General features: G+C 37.9%; 1 protein-coding gene and 1 long non-coding RNA gene across 2 annotated transcripts; one reads left to right on the top strand and one right to left on the bottom strand.

Annotated features, from left to right (window-relative positions):
• Positions 1–2,199: 2,199 nt before the first annotated feature.
• LOC110924023 lies at positions 2,200–3,360 on the top strand. Its single transcript, XM_022168068.1, has 3 exons — positions 2,200–2,470; positions 2,612–2,758; positions 2,867–3,360. The coding sequence occupies exons 1-3, from the start codon at positions 2,200–2,202 to the stop codon at positions 3,358–3,360; spliced, it is 912 nt and encodes a 303-aa protein (XP_022023760.1).
• Positions 3,361–13,340: 9,980 nt separating this feature from the next.
• On the bottom strand, positions 13,341–14,401 carry LOC118488370. The gene is made up of 2 exons (XR_004884400.1): positions 13,972–14,401; positions 13,341–13,884 (listed from the first exon to the last, which is right to left on the bottom strand). It is a non-coding gene; the product is annotated as an uncharacterized LOC118488370 (long non-coding RNA).
• Positions 14,402–22,166: the final 7,765 nt, after the last annotated feature.

Raw genomic sequence — 22,166 nt, 5'->3', positions numbered from 1 at the left:
AAATTTCAATCGATTTCGTCATATTCAAATGAAAAGTGGTTCGATTTTTTAAAAACCGGTGATTAGTTGTGGAATAAATATGTTTTGTTTCTCTATCTTCATGGTTAATTGTAAACTAAATTTCAATTAATGAAAATTGGTTCAGTTTTTGCTAAGAAACTGGCAATGTATCATGGAATGTTCATGTTTTCTTCATTGTTATTATGTTTTGCAGCTTTTACAAGCTCTATCATGGTTTGCGATTGCATCTTCACCCTCTTCAACCATTTCATTTTTCACTATCACCATTTATCTCCTACTGGGAAACCTTGGTGCTGCCATTGTTGAAGTTGCAAATGATGCTGTAGTTGCAGAATGTGCAAAACAACCCACCAACAATAACAATTCTGTTGATCTTCGGTCATTTGCGTTGGAGAAGATGACCGGAGTTGCAGGTTTCCGGTGACGGAAGTAGTGGTGGTGTTATATATGAAAGGGATATTAAGTTGTGGTGGTGGCTGGAGGTGGCAGTGGTGGTTGTGGTGGTGAATGGCGATGGCAGTGGTGGCAGGTGGTAATATCACAAGAGTGCACAAAACACAGAGGGTAATATGAAAGGGCATTATAGTCATTTCAAGTTATAGTCAACAGATTAGTCAACAAATTTGAGGCCGGGGGGTAAGGTTGCAACATAACAGCAAACAGTGGGGGGTAAATTGCAATTATTTCATTAGGGGGGGTAGACATGCTAATGACCCCTAACCTCAGAGGGTAAAATTGCAGTTTACTCTAAAAAAAAATTAAAAGAAAAAACAAAAGAAAAAATTATCATTGGTTGAAAGAGGGTGGAACCCACCATTAACACACTCACTCTATTCTTCCTTGTGCGATGATTAATCACCGAAATCAACTCCCCCATAAGGTAAAGTCAGATGGCAATGTGCACAAGAGGTAAAGTACTTTACCCCACCACTTTACCGCTCCAAACGCATGCACCCTTATTTTAGTAAGGGTGACCTATTATATTAAATTAAACTAGGAAGGAGAAGAAACACATAATGAGTGATAAAATTTAAAACCGATTTTTACCTAGATAAAAGCTTGACTTTTCTGTGAAAATAGTCTAGATGGTGACTTAGAAACTTCATTATTTGAGGTCTAGAATATACGTTAATGTACATCTATAAAATTATTGACCCATAGTATCTGTATACCGATTGTGACACCCGACATTTTTTTGATTCACTCCATTAACACAAACTCCATTATCTCAAACACTCATTCATGCATTACAATTGATTAGGGTAAATTAAGCGTGTCGGTTATCTCACAAACACTCACGTAATTATAGAATCACACATGAGTTTGTACTTGAACGTCGATAAACAACCAGAATAGCATTCCTAAACAAATAAATAAATATAGATTAGGTGAGTTTATATGCTATGTGACTCTATATGTTATGTGACTTATATGTTTATTCTATTAACCTTGGTGAAGCCACGTATATGTGACTTATATGTTTATTTTACTAACGCGTAACATATTTTTTTTTTTGAACGTCCAACATAAGAATCGCCGGGTACTCCGTACGCGGCACCCATTGGCCGAAAGGTAGCCCGCGGCAGCCCAACCTGCACGCACGGAGCCCCTAGCCCACCATGCCACCAGTTCCGGGGAAAACCCGACCCTGCACCCGCCCGAGGGCACGACAATGCAAAGCCGGTAAAACCCGGGTGGATCAGGAATCGAACTTGAGACCTTTCGGTCAAAAGTCTTCCCTCATTTCCATAACCACTGAGCAATAAGCCCAGGGTTAACGCGTAACATATTACTGATGAACTCATAACTAGAGTCTAGAGTGTACTGTAGCCTAAATTTCGAGGACGAAATTTCTTTAACAGGGGAAGGATGTGACAATCCGTATTTTCGACCCTGGTTAATTACGGAAATTACCCGTAGAAATGTTATGAATTATTATTTAGTAAATAATAACAACGGGCGAACACGTTATTTAAATGACAATCATAATGACGCCTTGGTTTTCAATCAAATCAAAATCAATACCATGGGCAGGGTCAGTTTGTTAGTGGGGGTTCGAATAGTCAAGGTTCAAATAACCAGGATTTGGGTAGTGGGTTAGAGGATATTAAGACCATGTTGGCAGAATTAATCGTTAGAGACCAAAACACCTAGAACACCTTAGAGGAGCATGCTACCATGTTAAGGAACAATCATTCCAACTTTCTAGATCTCCAAAGACAAGTATGGGAAATCTCTCATCAGTTACAAGAACGACCACCAGGTCAGTTCTCAGGCAACACTCAAATCAACCCAGCCAACCATCACGTTAAAGCCATAACCACTAGGTCGGGTAAAGAATCAGGGGAAGTTGATATGCCATCGGTTCAAGTAGAGGAAGAAGAACCAGTTGATGAGGAGATAGAGTTAGAGTCCCCCCTGTTAGAGAAAGTTGTAGGAAACCGGTTGAGTTAGTTAGATGGAGTCCTGAGATTGATCATGCTCGTATTGCTTATCCTGAACGTGTAAAGAATGAAAAAATACACTAAAGAATACAGGTATTTCCTAGACATGTTTAAATAACTTAAGATCAATATATCGTTAATCGAAGCCCTCAAGCATATGCCGAAATATGCTAAATTCTTAAAAGATCTCCTGAAAGGGAAGGATAAGTTAGAGGAGCTTTCGAATGTCTCGTTAAATGCTGATTGCTCTGCTGTGGTGACGAACAAGCTACCGGAGAACCTCACAGATCTGGGTATCTTCATGATCCTGTGTTTGTTTGGTGGTGATGTTCAGAATCACGCGTTAGGCGACCTTGGCACTAGTATTAATTTGATGCCATATTCATTTTAGGAAAAACTAGGCCTTGGTGATCTTAAACCTACTCGCATGACCTTAGGCTTAGCTGATAAAACCGTTAAGTATCCTCGGGGAATAGTAGAAAATCTGCTTATAAAAGTTGATAAATTGGTTTTCCCGGTGGATTTTGTAGTGCTAGATATGGAAGCGAATGAGAATGTACCTCTAATTTTAGGACGTCTATTTTTGTGCACTGTTAAAGCCCTCATATATGTTTTTTTAGGCACTATTACACTTAGAGTGGTTGAGGAAACGATATTCTTTAAGGTAAATAAGACGAGACGTTTGAATGATCGAGCAGAGGCGGTAGCATCGGTAGGGGAAAGTGAAAAGGAGGTGAGAGATGAGAAGGGGTGGACGAGTGATCCTAGGCTAGAGAGGGTGATCGAACCCAAGTGTGGGGATCCATCAGATAGAAAAGTAGAGGAACTAGAGAAGAGAATCTTGTGGTTACAATCTAAGATAGAGACACTGAGCAGTGTGGGGGTGGATTTATAAATCAAACATTTAGGTTCAAACCACCTGACCACCTGATGATGAGTTGAGAGGTTGTGAGAGGTATGAGGGATTTTGGAGAGATTTGGGTAATCATTGTTATGATAGTGCTACAGCCCGAGAGTTAGGATACGGAGGTGAGCTGGGTCTACATGATCCTCCGTGAGTGTTAGAAAATTTGAGAATTTAGGGTGACAACCCGTTTGTAGAGTTTGTAGAGTTTGTGTCGTTATCATAGTTTTAGGTAGTTTTTTGTATTGCGTTTTCGTGTTTGAGTTGTTTTGCAGGTAATCATGTCCGTAGTGGAGTTCAGAATGCGAAGAAACGGAGTTCCAAAGTATTTTCTAGCAAAAAATTTGGGTTAGAAAGTGTTTTGGAGGAGTTAGGAAGATTTTGAAGAAATTTCTAAGGCATGGAGGTAACAAAAATAAGAAACCTTCTCTGAAAATAAGCCCTTTGCATCACGCAAAAGGTAGATGGTAGTTGGTTCGCGTAACGCGAGCAAGGGAATTTAAAAATGCAGAAATTAAGCGGGCCGCGACACGCGAAGGGTAGATGGTAGTTGGTTCGCGTAACGCGAGCAAGGGAATTTAAAAATGCTGAAATTAAGTGCGCCGTGGCACGCGAAGGAATACAGTGGAACCCGTCGCGTAGCGGGACGAGTGTGTTTCGCGGCTGATTTGTTTCCTTGTCCGGTTTTACCTGTTTCTTGCATCAACTCCCTATACGGTACGTGTTTGCTTATATTTAGAGTCATTTATTTTGTACTATGAGTCTAATTTAGTGTTTTTGAGTTGGTTACTTTTGTGTCGAGTCAGTATTGCTCTGGTTTTTACTTGTTTTTTGTTTATGCAGGTTTGAATCGTACTACCCGTACGCAATCTCCATTCGGGTGATTTCGGAGTTGTTTATCAAATTTCAAGGCATTAACCAAGTATACCAGTCAGAGTAGCCGATCATGAATGAAATGTTATACGATCGACCCGGTTTCTAGGTTCCTTTGATATTAAAATACTTAATTATTAGTTTGCTAGTGGGTTCTCATCTAGGAAAAGTAGATAGCCGGAACCGCCAAAAATAATGTAAGAAATGCCGTTATAAGATAAAACTGGTAGAATTTTTTATCAAAAGAAAAAAAAATAGAATAAATGAGCTAGATTGAAAGAACGAGGCCTATGTAATCTTCGTTGGGGATGATCACTCTGACTTAGATTGCCTCTAGGTTAACTTAAGAAAAAAAAATGAAAATTACCGACCCTCACGTTATCGCCATCGGGGATGGTGAATCTGGTTGAGACAGCCTCTGGGTTAGGTAACACAAAGTTTAGTGCTCAAAAGAAAAAAAGAAGAAGAAAAATAATAATAAAAAAATGATGTTAAATTCTCTTAATTTTCATATAAAACGGTTAGGAAAGAATCTAGTGATTCATTCCTTTTGTTTCATGAGCTGAGGCGGGATTAGGTGAACTGTGGCTTTTAGTGTAAGACCCTAGGTAGATTGACCAAACTTAAATATGAATTGCTTCATAAGGGCTTGGAACCGAGTTTGGGTTTAAGTGGACAAGTATATTTGCAATCGCGGTTAATAAGAGTCCTAATTGTTATAAAGTAATGTAAATTTTGAATTTGAATACTTGTTTTGACTATGATTCCATTTGCATAATCTTTTCGGGGACGTAAAAAAAGTAATTGGGGGGATATTTGATGTATTACAAAATACATCCGTTTATCGTGTAAAGCTTGTTTAGTTTTCGTTAGTTTTTAGTTAGAATTAGTTACTTCTGAATCATTTATATTTCACAGGTCTTGGTTAGTGAAAGTAGCTGAAAAGGGTGAAAACGAGTTAAAATGTGCTAAAATTAAGTACCGGGACGTGAACGAATAATCGAGAGTTGAAAAGAAAGGAAAAAAATCAAGTGTTAATGTCTGTCGTGCCAGGCGACCAAATTAATGAACACCTCCGCGTGTCGCGAGGATCTTAAGTTGACTGGATTGACTTTCAGCATGCCGCGTGACGCGAAGAAGATGGATCAAACCCTTCGCGTAGCGCGAAGGGGAGTAATTACGTGACAGAAGTTGTTTTGGACCAGGATTTTTATTCTAAACCATATTTAAACATCTTAAACCCCAAATAAACCCTAGTTACAAATTAACAGCCTTTGGGAACGAAATCCAGAGCAAGTTTGCAACTTTAGGAGTGTTTTTGAAGGCTTGAAGCATCGGGTTGAAGATTGGAACCTGAGGAAGTCATCCGGGTCATCTTTGCATCATTCGGGTTTCTTTGTCAATGTTTCTTATTCTTTAATCATGTTTCTTGCACTTAAAAATACTCGTATGTTTTCAATGACTTTGCTTGGCTAATTTTTTTTTTACTGCCTAGACTATGATGATGGATTTATAAAGTTTTTATTTTTATTATGTTTATTTAATTAATTATGGATTTTTACAAAGGTAGTCGGTTTGGTTTATTGGTTTAATGTGTTTGCATGCTTTTAGTTGTTTTATTGTCTTTTATTACTTCGTATGAACTTTGGTGGATGTCTTTCACAGAATAGATTCATGCTAAGTTATAAATTAATTTTATAATCTTTAGGGTTTATTGCGCAATACACCTTAGATGTAATAATTGGTAATTTAATAAATTAAAGTGTTCTATTAATTTCAATAGCTGTGAGGTGCGAAATTATTGTTAGGTCTTCGTCATTAAATTGCTAGGTAGGGTCTTTGTGAGGAGTCTGAACTAGTTTCCTTAGTGATAGTTGTCTAACAAGTTAAACTGAAATTCCAAACTTATCCTAGGTTCATAACCTGTGAGGGAGTGAATCGTATTAGGGTACCTTTGTAAACCTAGATAACCTGTGAAGGAGTCTAGTTAACCCGTAAACATAACAGCCTCTAGAGTTTCATAAGTGTCTCCTTGGGAAGGGTTGAGAGTCTTGTTCGGTTTCTCAATAGGTTTAGAATATAAAGATCCCGGTTCCATAAGAATTAATAAACTTAATAAGTCATTACAGTCATAATCCAGGATTCCAGTCTAGGCAGTCGTTTCCATCAATTGATTAAAATCCAAGTTAATTCGTGCTTAGTTAATTTTAGCTAATTAAATTTAATTTAAATTGCAATTCTTAGGATATTTAGAACCCCCCGCCCCCAATATAAAAATGGTTAGTGTAGTGTCCGTGTCCGTCTAGGTCTAGATAGAGTCTAATTAGCATAATTAGAGAGTCTCGTAGGTTCGATACTCGACTTACTTTAGCTATACTACATTGATCAGTACACTTTCCGGTCGTGTGGTCTAAGTTTTAGAGAGTATGTCTTTATAAATTTAAAGCTTAGCGTGTCTAGTTTAGGTTAATGTTAGTAGTTTTTATTTGACCACTTTTAGCACACCAAGAAGTTTCGAGTCCTAGTTTTGTTCTTGGATCAAATCAATGAACTAGAATGGATGGAATATGAAATTGATTGAGGGGAAACTCGTAAAAAATGCGAGGATTGGAATGGTGTCAATTTTATATGCTGGGATTGACGAATTAGAGCGAGTCCGACCGTGTTCTTGATTAGGAGTTAATGGTAGTGTTAATGGAATTTAATTAGGGCAGTTATGGAGTGAATTATATCGGTTAAATGGTATACATTTCATTTTGGCACTTTTTTGATAAGTTTGGGACCGTTTGGAAGTCGAATAATCACGTAAATGTGGAGTTTGGGTCGGGTTGGGTTGGGTTTGTGACTAGTTTCTGGTTTGGTCGGGTAAGGGAGGTTAGTTGGGAGGTTTTAGGGCGTGTGGGGGTGAGTGTGGTGGGCGCGTGAGGTAGGGTGGAGGTTTGGGTTTTTGGCATTTTTGCCCCTAACACGTATAACTACACTAACTTAATAAGCTAACTTTGTTAATTCTTTCCTTTTAAAAAACTAACCACACTAACTGATTTTTTTTATAAAATTAACGTTTTTAACCCTAATTTAATTAAACTAATACGTATCAATATTAAAAACACTAAAATAATAAAATTCTCATTTTTCATAAATTTTCACTTAGGATCTGGTTTACAAAACGAGTCGGGTTTTAGGATCCATTCTTAACGAATGTTACAGATCGTTCAGTTCGGTTCAGCTGTCTTGATTTATTTTTTAATGAAATGACTAGAGGCCTGCATTAACAATGTTTGGTCCAACATTTGATTAGAGCTCATTTAAGTAATTACCAATTGTCCATTGTCAGATACTTTAATGTTCATTTGAGTAATTGAGTCAAAATGACAAATATTGAAATGTGAAGCGTCGATTAATACTCAAGTCTCAACCTACCATTTGATTTAGATGTACAAGATCCTAATCAACCCCCCATAGACTATCATTATTCGATTTCTCCATCGCTACTCGCCAACTCGCTAGAGTTTTCCTTCAATCAGTCAGTTCATGTAAGACCCTTATTATAATTTAATGGTTTTCGTATAGTTTACGAAAATAAATATGTAATTAAGATTACAAATACATTGAAAAATACGGGCTTTTTAAAACTTTTCAAATTTCAAACTTTACAACATAATATATAAGAGTTCGCCGTTTAAACATAACGACGAAAACAACGTGCGGAAGCTTGTATCTAGGTCGTGTTCGGTTCTTTGACGAGCTTGATCATCACCCGGCATCCTAGATATACCTACATTTCATAAACATGAAATGATTTTAGTTATATTACGTTTATAACATATATATATAAACTCATCAAAATATCAAAACGAACAAAAATCAGCAAAAAAAAACCCAACTTTTGCGTCCCTCGCGGGGCGCGACAGACTTAGGCAAGTCCTTCACGGTGCGCGACAGCCCTCGCGCTACGCGACCGTGTTATCAGGTCCTCGTCGCGTGCCGCGACGACCCATTTTCGACAGGATGTTCATTTTCTTGATGCTGCAGATGCCCAGCTCAATTTTAGCCAACTTACAAACTTATAATTGCCATAACTTTTGATCTAGATGTTCGTTTTACACGATTCTTTCTCCTATGTGATCGTAATTTAATTCTCCATCATATGGAGTTATAACCCGACGTCTGAACTCATCAAATATTAGATTTCAATCCCTCGGCTTGAAATTAATTTATAAGGAGTTTTGACCTGTTCAAGTTAAAAATTACCAACTTGTTTCTAAATAATCAAAATACATACGCCAATGTATTTAACTCAAAATCTCTATCTCGAGTTCATACTTTTTTAGTGAATTACGCAACTAGTACCCAAGCTATGCGCACAAATCCGTTTTGACCCATTTAGAGTATTTTTATGCATTCAAGCATCTGACTCGTTCTTTTCATCTCACACTTCGTATTCCCATATTTGATTAACTACTTATATTCCACCACAATTATTTTTGTGGTGGGTTTAACAAAATGAACCCATTAACCCACTATCGTAAATTTTTACCTTTCGGTTAGTCATTTTACGCGAATGACCCGTTCTTAGGTATTTGACCAACGAAAGTTTATGCCTATACTCTTATACGTATCTAAAGGGTTACATAATCATAATACAAGTTCCTAAACAACCTCTAAGGGTCGTTTGCCCGGTTTACCCATAGAGGGCTTTTTGGTCAATTTTAGTCCCTCATTTTACTGCAAAGGACTCTCACTAATTAATTTACCAAATATCACCTTTTTTTTTAACTATAAATCTATTCATGCGGACCTGGCTCGGGTCAACATATTGACCCATTTTAATACCTTGTCTCAAGATTGCTAATCAATTGCATCACTAATCCATAAGCCGTCTTATCCTGTGAGTGTATATCTCAACAAACGCTTATTAGTCGTTAATTGTCAAATGGTATCAACGTTACCATTTGACCCGTTTGGTCTAAACGACCAAATATTTTGTGCTTATAATGAATGGTAATTTATTTTTTACCATCTCATTAAGTAACTCATTTCGGATTTTTCGCTAATTTGTTTAGGTTTCTTAAATCCGTTTCTTACGGGTTTATCCAACATGGCTTATGCCATTTAGTGCCGTTCTAAACATTGACTTTGATTCATTTATACCTGACTAAATCACCGTTCTACAATTTTTATTCGTTTAAGCTTACTCACAAAGTAGCCGTTCGAAAACTCATTTTTACCTTAGCTTTTTCATGGCTAATTTACTGTTTTACCTCTATTTACCATTCAACATGGTTTTTATCATTTATATTAGTTCTGATCCGTATTATTTTGCGTCGGAAACCATATCTTGAATTTTATCCTTATCGTATTTGCAACTTATAGAATAAACACGTATTCTACAAAAAGGTGTAAGTTTCACTTACCTTGCATTCGGTTATGCTCTTTTCCGCGTACTCGATCCGTTTGACCCGCTTCTTTCCCAAGCCTCCACCTAGCTAGTTAAGCGTCAAACTAGCATCATAATTCGTAAGACGATTAAATTAGTCATTTCTAATTACGACTATTCCATCTTATGTGTTTTACGTCAAAATTATTATTCGACCTTAGCATTGGTTGATTTGACTTTTAAAAGTCAATTACCCTTAATCGTATGAAACATATATTTACATTCAATAACTCATTTAGGAGATCTCGTCAATTATCCGGTAGACATTATAATGATGCTACCATTTTAAACTACTTTTCTATCCATGTCCATGCTATTATTAACATCAAGTTAACCTAGCTCCCACTTATCAAGGACACTTTTTTCATTCATTACACAAAATCTACGGGTTTTCATCTATAAGTGAAACCCGTTTCGTCATGTTATTAGGCATTCCTCCGGATACCTAATCTAATCTAGTTCTACTTACAACCGAGTAGACGCGCGATTTCACTTAGGCATTTTAACAAACACCTAGCGGGCAAGATTTTTATACATCTTTTATCTAGTTCTTGACTAACATTTTAACCAAGCTTTAACATCAAAAATCGAGCTTCTATGTCTAGTGTACATGAACAACATCTAGAACTTATATCATATCAGCAAATTTCACATAGTTATCACCAATTTTCAAGTGTTCATCCTAATACCATAAAACCCACTTATCACACATATGGGTAATCATCGAATCCCTAGTCATTAATACTAATTCAGCAAGTTTTCGACTAGGGTTCATTTTCTAAACATAGATTCATCCTAATTTCACCCAAACATCAAGCATTCAAGCTTGAATTTCAATTTTCATAAGTTTATCAAAAATCTCAACTTCATAAATATCAAAAAATTGACATACCTTATGATCCCTAAGCTTAGGTGATCACGAATTTGTGTTCATGCATTTGATTTTGGCTAGATTTGACCTTCAATTTTGTTAATTTTGGGTGAACTAGGGTTTCACCCATTTTGGTCGCCTGATGATCGATCTCCACACACACACGTCTGTTTTGTGTGTTTTTTGTAAATAAAGTATAAAGTTTCCTTTAATACAATTTTGGTCCCTCAAGTTTAACTCTAATTGTTTAAGACTACAATTCCATATTTTATTACTTATTTACATATTAATAACTAGGTAAATATATTCCTAGTTATTTTTGTTTACGGGCTAGTTTTTACCATTAACGGTACTTTACCCGTTTCCTTATATTTACTGGGTTTAAAATACCAAACCCGTTTTCGGGGTGTTACAGTTCATTCAATTTCGAACTTCCGATAGAACAAGAGTCTGCTTCAATCAGTCAACAATTTACCTTCTCGCCCTGTTCATCTCAATACAACTAGTTTAGTGTTTTTGGATTTCTCGATATTTGTTAAAATTATACTTATGTTCTAATTAGATCTAACCTCTGGGAAGAAAACTACACTTTATTCTAATAATTAGCACCCACATCGTCACTTTCCTTTTTTTGTTATGCTTGCTCGACGTTCGTTCGAAAAATGCTCGGATCGAAAGATGCCCGCTCTGTCACACCCCGAAATATCAGAGCTGGCGTGACTGGACCGGTATCTTCATTGCACAGCGGAAGCAAAAGGCTAAGACTTCTAAACAGTAAACGCCTGCTAGGTACCCGAATTCCCATGGGTTCTCCTATTCCAACCGTTCCATAGTTTTGATAATGCAACCTGAGAAAGAACATGCGAAAAGTCAACATAAAGTTGAGCGAGTTCATAGTTTGTTTTGAAAAAGATTTAAAATAAATCTTTTTGATAACCGGTTTTAAAGTTGTTGAGAAAATATAGTAAAATCATTTTCTTGGCATGATATATGAAAAACTGTGAGGCTAGCCCACAATAGTCTTTGTGCATTGCACGAGAGAGAATGGGCCAAGCCCAAACGAACCTTTGTAAGCAGGATCAGCGCGTCCTCTTACTTAGGCATAATTTGAAAAACGTTACCAAAGTTTATAAATCCATGTATTTCTGAGTTTCCATCAAATGAATCTTATGAACATATGAAAGTTTTAGTGTTGTAAATGGGTATGTAAAGCGTCTATGAACAGGTTGATCGTTAATGTTTCGCGAGGACATTAACGTATGCGGCGACATAGGAAGTACTCAACCTGTGTAGACGGTTTTTAGTGTCGAATCACCTCGACTGTGTCGAATCACCTCGACTGTGTGAATCACCTCGATTGTGTCGAATCACCTTGACCGTGTGAATCACCTCGACTGTGTCGAATCACCTCGACTGTGTGAATCACCTCGACTGTGTCGAATCACCTCGACTGTGTCGAATCCCCTCGACTGTGTCGAATCACCTCGACTGTGTCGAATCCCCTCGACTGTGTCGAATCACCTCGACTGTGTCGAATCACCTCGACTGTGTCGCCCGTACCCATTAGAAAATCATGCACGTTTCGTAAATAGGCGCGTGTTTTGTAAAACCGGTATGTTTGATCGAAATCATTCGTAAACCATTTAAGTTCCTTGAAATTCGTTCGCAACACGGTTTAGAAATATGAGTTTTCGTTCATCGAAAAGTTGTTTATTTTTGCAAAACTTGCATGTCTTTCCACCCCCGAAAACATTTATAAAAATGTAACATAGTAAAAAGTGGGGGTTATGAACTCACCTTAACATTCCTGTGCAAAGCTAGCTTAACGTGATTCCGTGATGTCATTCCAAGAATGTGAACTCGCTAGCATGCATCTATAGCATCCCTACGAAGGAATACTTGTGAGTTTTCTAAATAAACATAGCTAAACTACGCGTTCGAGCTCTACCGAGTCGTTAATAAAACGACTTTACGAAGGTGTTCTTATTTTGATTTAGAATAATCGATCTATGGTTATGTGACCCCATTTATGATCGGGATTACGCCAAGTCTCGGAAATAACCTAGTCTTCCTAGTGATTTAGAATATATATATATATATATATATATGAATACACTTACGAAGTCGTCATGAATAGAAATACGTAAATCGATAATGGTACGTAGTTTGAAATGTCGTATATGTACCGTTGTAGTTTTCGAAAGATGGAAATAAATATATATGTATATATATACATATGTGTCTATATATCGAAAGCTTAATGTTTGAAATGAATTCAAACATTTGAGTCGCTTTATAGGAATATTCGGTCTCTAAATAATTGAGAGTAATATAAATAACTATATTTGCTTCGTAAGATTTCCGAATACTAACGTTTGAAATAAATACAAAAATTATACTTAGTTCTTTAGAAAGTTTAAAGTCGACGTTTAAGATAAATATAAACCGTTATATTTCTTTTGTAAAGATATTCGAAATTACTCGAATTTTCGATGTTTTGAAATATAAATAATCCTATTCATTTTGTATAAGTAATAATCGGGTTTCGATGTTTCTAAACGTTGGAAATAAATATAACTAGTTATATTTATTTTATAGAAATCCTTGAGTTTCGTTAAGTATGTTATAATAAAAGCTTGGATTTTTTAACAAGTGCCGTTTTTATAACAATATACGCTTCGTGAACCAAGTTTTTAACGAAAATCGGACAGAGTTTCCTTTGTTTTTGGACGATCCCGACAAGTAGGTGTCGATATATTTTTATCAAAATCCAACAATTTTCAACCATAGTTCACTAATATAATCCAATTATAAATTTTCGTCAAGTAATAATGAATGTAAACTAACACCAAAACGAAACGAAACGGGTCGAGCTCGGTCGCGTTTAACTATTATAAAGTCAAAAATCTACGTTAATTTCGCGTCGTTAAACTTTACCGGGTCGCGTGTTAACTTTCTGTTGACCCGGCAGTTGACTGTTGACTGCCTGTTGACCCGAGTCGTTGACCCGAAAGGTGAACCTGCTGAACCGTGTGAACCGCACAAGCCGAACCAAAAACCAAATCAAACAAAACCCCGAACCATGTCCCGAAACCAACCCGCACCCGTAACCGAACCATCTGACCCGCTTGAACTAAAAGTGAACCACGAGACTTGACTCGCAAAAACTCGAACATGAATCTGAACTGGAGCCCGCATCTAACCCGAGACTCGAATTAACACCACCACCATTACGGTCACCAATACCCAGACACCACCGTTTCCATCAACACCCCCCCTCGTGCTGCAGCCATGTCCGACGTCAGCTCGGTCCATCGACCACCACCATTACCTCCTGAAACGAGAGCCAAACATGCCAGAGAAAGATAGATCTTCACAGATCTTAAAGAAAAGAGAAGAAAGGATGGGTTGGGGATGTTACCGGTGTGATTGTGACTGATGGAGCCCTCACCGTCGCACGTCGCCGGAAAAACAGGCGGTAACCACCACGCCGCTGCTGTGGCTCCGGTGGTGCCACCGTCGGTCGATCCTCCCCCCCTCTCTTCGTTTCTGTCTCTCTGTCTTCGCTGCTACAGCAGTGCGCCGCCACCATCACGGTGGTCGGCCTGTCATACAAAAAAAAAGGGGGTGTGAGGGTTGCAATATTTCGAGAAAGAAAGGGTGTTTGCCGTCGGGTTACACGACGCCGGAGCGCCAGACGTGAGAGACGAGAGGGGAAGCACAGGGTGTGGTGCGACTGTGTTGTGTGAAGGGGATGAGGTTCTAATCTATTTGTTTGTGTATGTTAGATTAGGGTTTGTGGATAAAGAGGATTTGGGAAGGAAATGCAACGAACGGCTGAGCAAAATGAGGTGTAGGGTTACACTACAATTATATATACTAGGGTTTACTCATGTTTTAATGGGCTTGGGCCCAAGGCCCACAAGCCCAATCCCGTGTTTTTAGTGGCCCGTCCGCATAAACGAACATGTTTCTGTAATTGTTTTTCTAAAAATTGTCGGAATTTTATTGTTTTAAAGTCGAAAGACGTATAATAGTGTCGGTAGTCGCGTTTGATCGTTAATTGCGGTATAAATCGCGTAAAATCGCATTGTTGTCGTTTTAATGCGTTTTTTTTCATCTGGTCTTGACTACGGATATAAAATTTAATTACGAATCTAAAATATATTGCAAGAATTTAATATTAGTCGGCGTTGTCAGTATTTCGTACGGTTTCAGTTTGTTATCGTTTAAAGCTCAGCAGATTTCCCAAAAATCATCAAACGCGCATTGTAACGTCCGATCAGCGTTCCAAGGCATTCCAAGAGCCTAATTAAGTTAATTCGTGCCTTAAACACTACTTATTATCTCCTTAAATGTTTGTTAATCGCGTAATTAAGAGGCGTTAATTACCGGTTGTCACATTCTCCCCCTGTTGCAGAAATTTCGTCCTCGAAATTTAGTCTATGTTATCTCCTCAGAGTTGTGTCGTTCCTAGGTAAGTCCGAATAACACCAAAGCGAATGACCGTGTAATCGAACCAAAACTTGTTCAGATTACGTGATTGCAAGAACATTTTGCATCAATAGGAACCCAATGATTTAACTGATTTTGTTCTAGAAATCGATGTCAAGTGAATGAGATGTTGTGATACTATCACCAATGTGACTAGGTTTACTCGGTTCAATAAAAGAGGAAATTCAACCAGTGGAATTCCAAATGAACGTTCACTAACTGCAAGTCAATTTTTTTGAAACGATAGAATTTACTACCAACGGAATCTAGCGTTGGTTGTTGCATAAGTGAAACTCGAATTCAACAAACTCAAATAAGTAGAATCATAAAAATAATTTGTCAACAATCGAACCGTTAAATGAATAAAATCAACGTGTTGTAAGGATACACCGAAATGAAATACAACCGAACCTGGTGTATCATCGTCTTAATACATAGTTGCATTAAGACTGTTTAAATGGTGAGTCGAACGAAAAGCATATGTAATTTCGCAGGAAACGATTTATCAAAATTAGCGCAAGCTACAAGTTTATATCGACGCCACAAGGTGTCGTAGTGAATGGAATAATTCAATAATAGCGGTGACCGAACAAGTATAATCGCGTTTGCAATCAAATGAAGGCTCAACGAAGTTAATTTTGAATGCTCGTTCCAACAAATATCAGAGGATTTTCAATTGATAATGAAACAAATAAACAATGTTTTCGAGCGAAGATGAAAGAGCAATAAATATCACAAAATGTTTGATCGATGCTGAAAGAACCGTTAAGAGGCACACCGAAATATGACATGAACTTGTGTACCATTGTCTTAACACACAATTGTATTAAGACTGATTTAATACGATAAATCAACAAGGCGGATTTAATATAATTAAACAAATAAATAAATAATTAAATCCGTACATGATGTGAGCAACGAGATTAGCGCAAGCTTCAAACTTGTGAAATATGCCACCACAAGGTGATCGTGATCAAAGAAACGATTCAATGAAGTCGAAGACCAAACAAGCCTGTTATGGTTCAAAGCAAATGAAGTGCTTGTTGTGATTATTTCGAATATGATGGCTTCAATCCATCATATGGAATCTTGAATCGAATATATATATTACGAGCAAGTTCAAACAATTGAACTTGGTTTAAGCACCATCCAACAATGGATGCATGTATCAACAAGAAAATTTCGACATGGTTACAACGAAAAAAACCATGTATGTAGCTTGAAAGGAAATGAGTTTCAACGAGTTCGTTGACCCGATATTAAGGAGTCAACATTTTGCAATAATACGGTCATCCAAATCACAATGTAAAATTTGACATAGCGAAACAATATTGAACGATGATAAAGCAACAATTTCGAGCGAAGCCACATGCGTAACGAACAACGCATGTGTAGCATATGAATTTGTCAAGAATGAAGCAATTAAGTGTTCGTTATCATGGAATAAAATTTTCGTGATGCAATGGCCATTAGGGGGAGTAGAAATGCAAAAATCTACTCACTATATGCAAGAAGTCGAAATTTCAACAAAAGAAATTTAAGGACTTTACCTGGAAGTTCACGTGATGATTGGTTGTTAGATGACATTACCATGGAATGTCGAACGTTGCGTATTTGCCATAAATGAAATAGGGGGATGTGAAGACATGTGACTTCTTTTGCAGCGCCAATAGCTGTGAGTCCTATTAGACTAAGCATCGACTGTTGTGAAATCTTGCTTTAACGTACCTCAGCGAGATTCATGTTGTTTGCCGGATCACATGCCAAAGTGTCGTATTGCGGTCGGTAGTTCTCCCGCTGCCGGGATTAGCATCGTTGTTATCGTGACCATTTGTGGCTTCCCCAAGGCCTTGCCTCGAAAGTCGTGTGTGATGTACTTCGACGTCCGCTGACGTATAGTTTAAGTTTCACGTATATTCGCGCACTAGCGTTTCGTTCCGCGTAGAATGTGATGTGCTCCGACATCCGTTGACGTATAGTTTGAGTTTCATGTATCATCGTGCACTAGCGTTTCGTTCCACATAGGTTACCTGCTCGGGTAAGTCAAATAGCATAGACGACATAATATAATGGCGTTTGCTCGAGTTGTTAGTCACGGTTTCTAAGTGAGGACCTTTAATGAGTTTCAAAATAAGCTTTACAAAGGTCCTAAATGCATGTTATCCAAAACTCTCTCAAAGTCTTGCTTAATGTATGAATATGTTTCGTGAACCGTGTATCAACACAACACTTGTGTTTGTTTAAAAACAAAACTGTTGACTCATTGTTCTCGGCAACGGTTGGAACCCATATTCGAGTCTTAGGCGTTCGGTATGCGTTTAAGTCTTAATAATCTAAGACCCCAGAGTATAGTGTGGTTAGAGCCTAGGTATCTCTACAGAAACCTAATTCGCTGTAACCTATAGCTCTGATACCAATCTGTCACACCCCGAAATATCAGAGCTGGCGTGACTGGACCGGTATCTTCATTGCACAGCGGAAGCAAAAGGCTAAGACTTCTAAACAGTAAACGCCTGCTAGGTACCCGAATTCCCATGGGTTCTCCTATTCCAACCGTTCCATAGTTTTGATAATGCAACCTGAGAAAGAACATGCGAAAAGTCAACATAAAGTTGAGCGAGTTCATAGTTTGTTTTGAAAAAGATTTAAAATAAATCTTTTTGATAACCGGTTTTAAAGTTGTTGAGAAAATATAGTAAAATCATTTTCTTGGCATGATATATGAAAAACTGTGAGGCTAGCCCACAATAGTCTTTGTGCATTGCACGAGAGAGAATGGGCCAAGCCCAAACGAACCTTTGTAAGCAGGATCAACGCGTCCTCTTACTTAGGCATAATTTGAAAAACGTTACCAAAGTTTATAAATCCATGTATTTCTGAGTTTCCATCAAATGAATCTTATGAACATATGAAAGTTTTAGTGTTGTAAATGGGTATGTAAAGCGTCTATGAACAGGTTGATCGTTAATGTTTCGCGAGGACATTAACGTATGCGGCGACATAGGAAGTACTCAACCTGTGTAGACGGTTTTTAGTGTCGAATCACCTCGACTGTGTCGAATCACCTCGACTGTGTGAATCACCTCGATTGTGTCGAATCACCTTGACCGTGTGAATCACCTCGACTGTGTCGAATCACCTCGACTGTGTGAATCACCTCGACTGTGTCGAATCACCTCGACTGTGTCGAATCCCCTCGACTGTGTCGAATCACCTCGAATGTGTCGAATCACCTCGACTGTGTCGAATCCCCTCGACTGTGTCGAATCACCTCGACTGTGTCGAATCACCTCGACTGTGTCGCCCGTACCCATTAGAAAATCATGCACGTTTCATAAATAGGCGCGTGTTTTGTAAAACCGGTATGTTTGATCGAAATCATTCGTAAACCATTTAAGTTCCTTGAAATTCGTTCGCAACACGGTTTAGAAATATGAGTTTTCGTTCATCGAAAAGTTGTTTATTTTTGCAAAACTTGCATGTCTTTCCACCCCCGAAAACATTTATAAAAATGTAACATAGTAAAAAGTGGGGGTTATGAACTCACCTTAACATTCCTGTGCAAAGCTAGCTTAACGTGATTCCGTGATGTCATTCCAAGAATGTGAACTCGCTAGCGTGCATCTATAGCATCCCTACGAAGGAATACTTGTGAGTTTTCTAAATAAACATAGCTAAACTACGCGTTCGAGCTCTACCGAGTCGTTAATAAAACGACTTTACGAAGGTGTTCTTATTTTGATTTAGAATAATCGATCTATGGTTATGTGACCCCATTTATGATCGGGATTACGCCAAGTCTCGGAAATAACCTAGTCTTCCTAGTGATTTAGAATATATATATATATGAATACACTTACGAAGTCGTCATGAATAGAAATACGTAAATCGATAATGGTACGTAGTTTGAAATGTCGTATATGTACCGTTGTAGTTTTCGAAAGATGGAAATAAATATATATGTATATATATACATATGTGTCTATATATCGAAAGCTTAATGTTTGAAATGAATTCAAACATTTGAGTCGCCTTATAGGAATATTCGGTCTCTAAATAATTGAGAGTAATATAAATAACTATATTTGCTTCGTAAGATTTCCGAATACTAACGTTTGAAATAAATACAAAAATTATACTTAGTTCTTTAGAAAGTTTAAAGTCGACGTTTAAGATAAATATAAACCGTTATATTTCTTTTGTAAAGATATTCGAAATTACTCGAATTTTCGATGTTTTGAAATATAAATAATCCTATTCATTTTGTATAAGTAATAATCGGGTTTCGATGTTTCTAAACGTTGGAAATAAATATAACTAGTTATATTTATTTTATAGAAATCCTTGAGTTTCGTTAAGTATGTTATAATAAAAGCTTGGATTTTTTAACAAGTGCCGTTTTTATAACAATATACGCTTCGTGAACCAAGTTTTTAACGAAAATCGGACAGAGTTTCCTTTGTTTTTGGACGATCCCGACAAGTAGGTGTCGATATATTTTTATCAAAATCCAACAATTTTCAACCACAGTTCACTAATATAATCCAATTATAAATTTTCGTCAAGTAATAATGAATGTAAACTAACACCAAAACGAAACGAAACGGGTCGAGCTCGGTCGCGTTTAACTATTATAAAGTCAAAAATCTACGTTAATTTCGCGTCGTTAAACTTTACCGGGTCGCGTGTTAACTTTCTGTTGACCCGGCAGTTGACCGTTGACTGCCTGTTGACCCGAGTCGTTGACCCGAAAGGTGAACCTGCTGAACCGTGTGAACCGCACAAGCCGAACCAAAAACCAAATCAAACAAAACCCCGAACCATGTCCCGAAACCAACCCGCACCCGTAACCGAACCATCTGACCCGCTTGAACTAAAAGTGAACCACGAGACTTGACTCGCAAAAACTCGAACATGAATCTGAACTGGAGCCCGCATCTAACCCGAGACTCGAATTAACACCACCACCATTACGGTCACCAATACCCAGACACCACCGTTTCCATCAACACCCCCCCCTCGTGCTGCAGCCATGTCCGACGTCAGCTCGGTCCATCGACCACCACCATTACCTCCTGAAACGAGAGCCAAACATGCCAGAGAAAGATAGATCTTCACAGATCTTAAAGAAAAGAGAAGAAAGGATGGGTTGGGGATGTTACCGGTGTGATTGTGACTGATGGAGCCCTCACCGTCGCACGTCGCCGGAAAAACAGGCGGTAACCACCACGCCGCTGCTGTGGCTCCGGTGGTGCCACCGTCGGTCGATCCTCCCCCCTCTCTTCGTTTCTGTCTCTCTGTCTTCGCCGCTACAGCAGTGCGCCGCCACCATCACGGTGGTCGGCCTGTCATACAAAAAAAAGGGGGGTGTGAGGGTTGCAATATTTCGAGAAAGAAAGGGTGTTTGCCGTCGGGTTACACGACGCCGGATCGCCAGACGTGAGAGACGAGAGGGGAAGCACAGGGTGTGGTGCGACTGTGTTGTGTGAAGGGGATGAGGTTCTAATCTATTTGTTTGTGTATGTTAGATTAGGGTTTGTGGATAAAGAGGATTTGGGAAGGAAATGCAACGAACGGCTGAGCAAAATGAGGTGTAGGGTTACACTACAATTATATATACTAGGGTTTACTCATGTTTTAATGGGCTTGGGCCCAAGGCCCACAAGCCCAATCCCGTGTTTTTAGTGGCCCGTCCGCATAAACGAACATGTTTCTGTAATTGTTTTTCTAAAAATTGTCGGAAATTTATTGTTTTAAAGTCGAAAGACGTATAATAGTGTCGGTAGTCGCGTTTGATCGTTAATTGCGGTATAAATCGCGTAAAATCGCATTGTTGTCGTTTTAATCCGTTTTTTTTTCATCTGGTCTTGACTACGGATATAAAATTTAATTACGAATCTAAAATATATTGCAAGAATTTAATATTAGTCGGCGTTGTCAGTATTTCGTACGGTTTCAGTTTGTTATCGTTTAAAGCTCAGCAGATTTCCCAAAAATCATCAAACGCGCATTGTAACGTCCGATCAGCGTTCCGAGGCATTCCAAGAGCCTAATTAAGTTAATTCGTGCCTTAAACACTACTTATTATCTCCTTAAATGTTTGTTAATCGCGTAATTAAGAGGCGTTAATTACCGGTTGTCACACGCTCGACATCGGATTGGTTGAAAAAATGCTCGGTTTGGTTTCTATTGTAAATGAACCGAGTACGAGTAAATGTCCGACAATTCAGCTCATGAACAACCCTACTCCTACGCTTTCTAAATGCCAGTTCCAAGCCCACTTATGTAAGTATTTGATTTTTTCTTTCTTCAATTTCTATTTGGATTGAGTATGTGGTCAAATGATTCACAATGTCACAATTAATTTTTCTGTTTGAGCCTACATTTTCTCTATAGTTGGTTCATAAGATGGTTCGATGAGTTTGCCGTCTGTATATTAAATTTACGTTAGCTGGCTTTGATTATAGGTTATATGGACAAAAAGCTGTATAATATTTGAAAGAATTTATAACTTAAAAAATCTCGGTGAATAATATTTTTATTAGCCGAGTTTATTATCTGTTAAAGTTATTGTTATCTAATGAAGGTGAGCAAACATACAACACAACTTTACATCGTGACGTCTGACACATTATATACTCTTAAAAACAAAGGTCGGTGATTCCGGCCTTTGTTTTTCCACTTCACGCCCTCAAACTTTGGACATGAGACACTATTAACTCTCATCTTTAAGTAAGTTACACATTCACTTCTAACTTTTGGTAATTGACAACTTTGACCCGTCAACTTTTCTACTTAATAACTTGATATCTAATTTTATTTATATTACTTTTAAGATTTTACACCATAGCGTGCAACATATTGTTATACCTTTTTTTTTATCTATGCTTAACCACGTTAATGTCTGAATAACTTTTACGAGTATACAACGCTGTCTAAAATACTTTTACAACTTTACACTGCAACCTCCGAGACATTATACTCTTATTTATGTTTAATGACCTTAATGTCATGAATGTAACATGTGTAACCAAGTCAAAAAACCCGTAACGTCATGTGCGTGTACCACACGTTAATGTCATTATCGTTATCGTTATGCGTGTAACAAAGTGACAAACGCGA

Source organism: Helianthus annuus, chromosome 16 (assembly GCF_002127325.2).
Source record: "Helianthus annuus cultivar XRQ/B chromosome 16, HanXRQr2.0-SUNRISE, whole genome shotgun sequence".
Lineage (NCBI taxonomy): Eukaryota > Viridiplantae > Streptophyta > Magnoliopsida > Asterales > Asteraceae > Helianthus > Helianthus annuus.
The sequence above is the reverse complement of the archived record's forward strand: the minus strand, read 5'-3'. Positions and strand labels throughout refer to the sequence as shown.

Coding starts and splice junctions, on each gene's coding strand:
- LOC110924023 (XM_022168068.1), top strand. CDS start 2,200: ATGTTAAGGAACAATCATTCCAACTTTCTAGATCTCCAAAGACAAGTA. Junction 2,471..2,611: donor AGTTGTAGGAAACCGGTTGA/GTTAGTTAGATG, acceptor CGTTAATCGAAG/CCCTCAAGCATATGCCGAAA. Junction 2,759..2,866: donor GGAGAACCTCACAGATCTGG/GTATCTTCATGA, acceptor AGGAAAAACTAG/GCCTTGGTGATCTTAAACCT.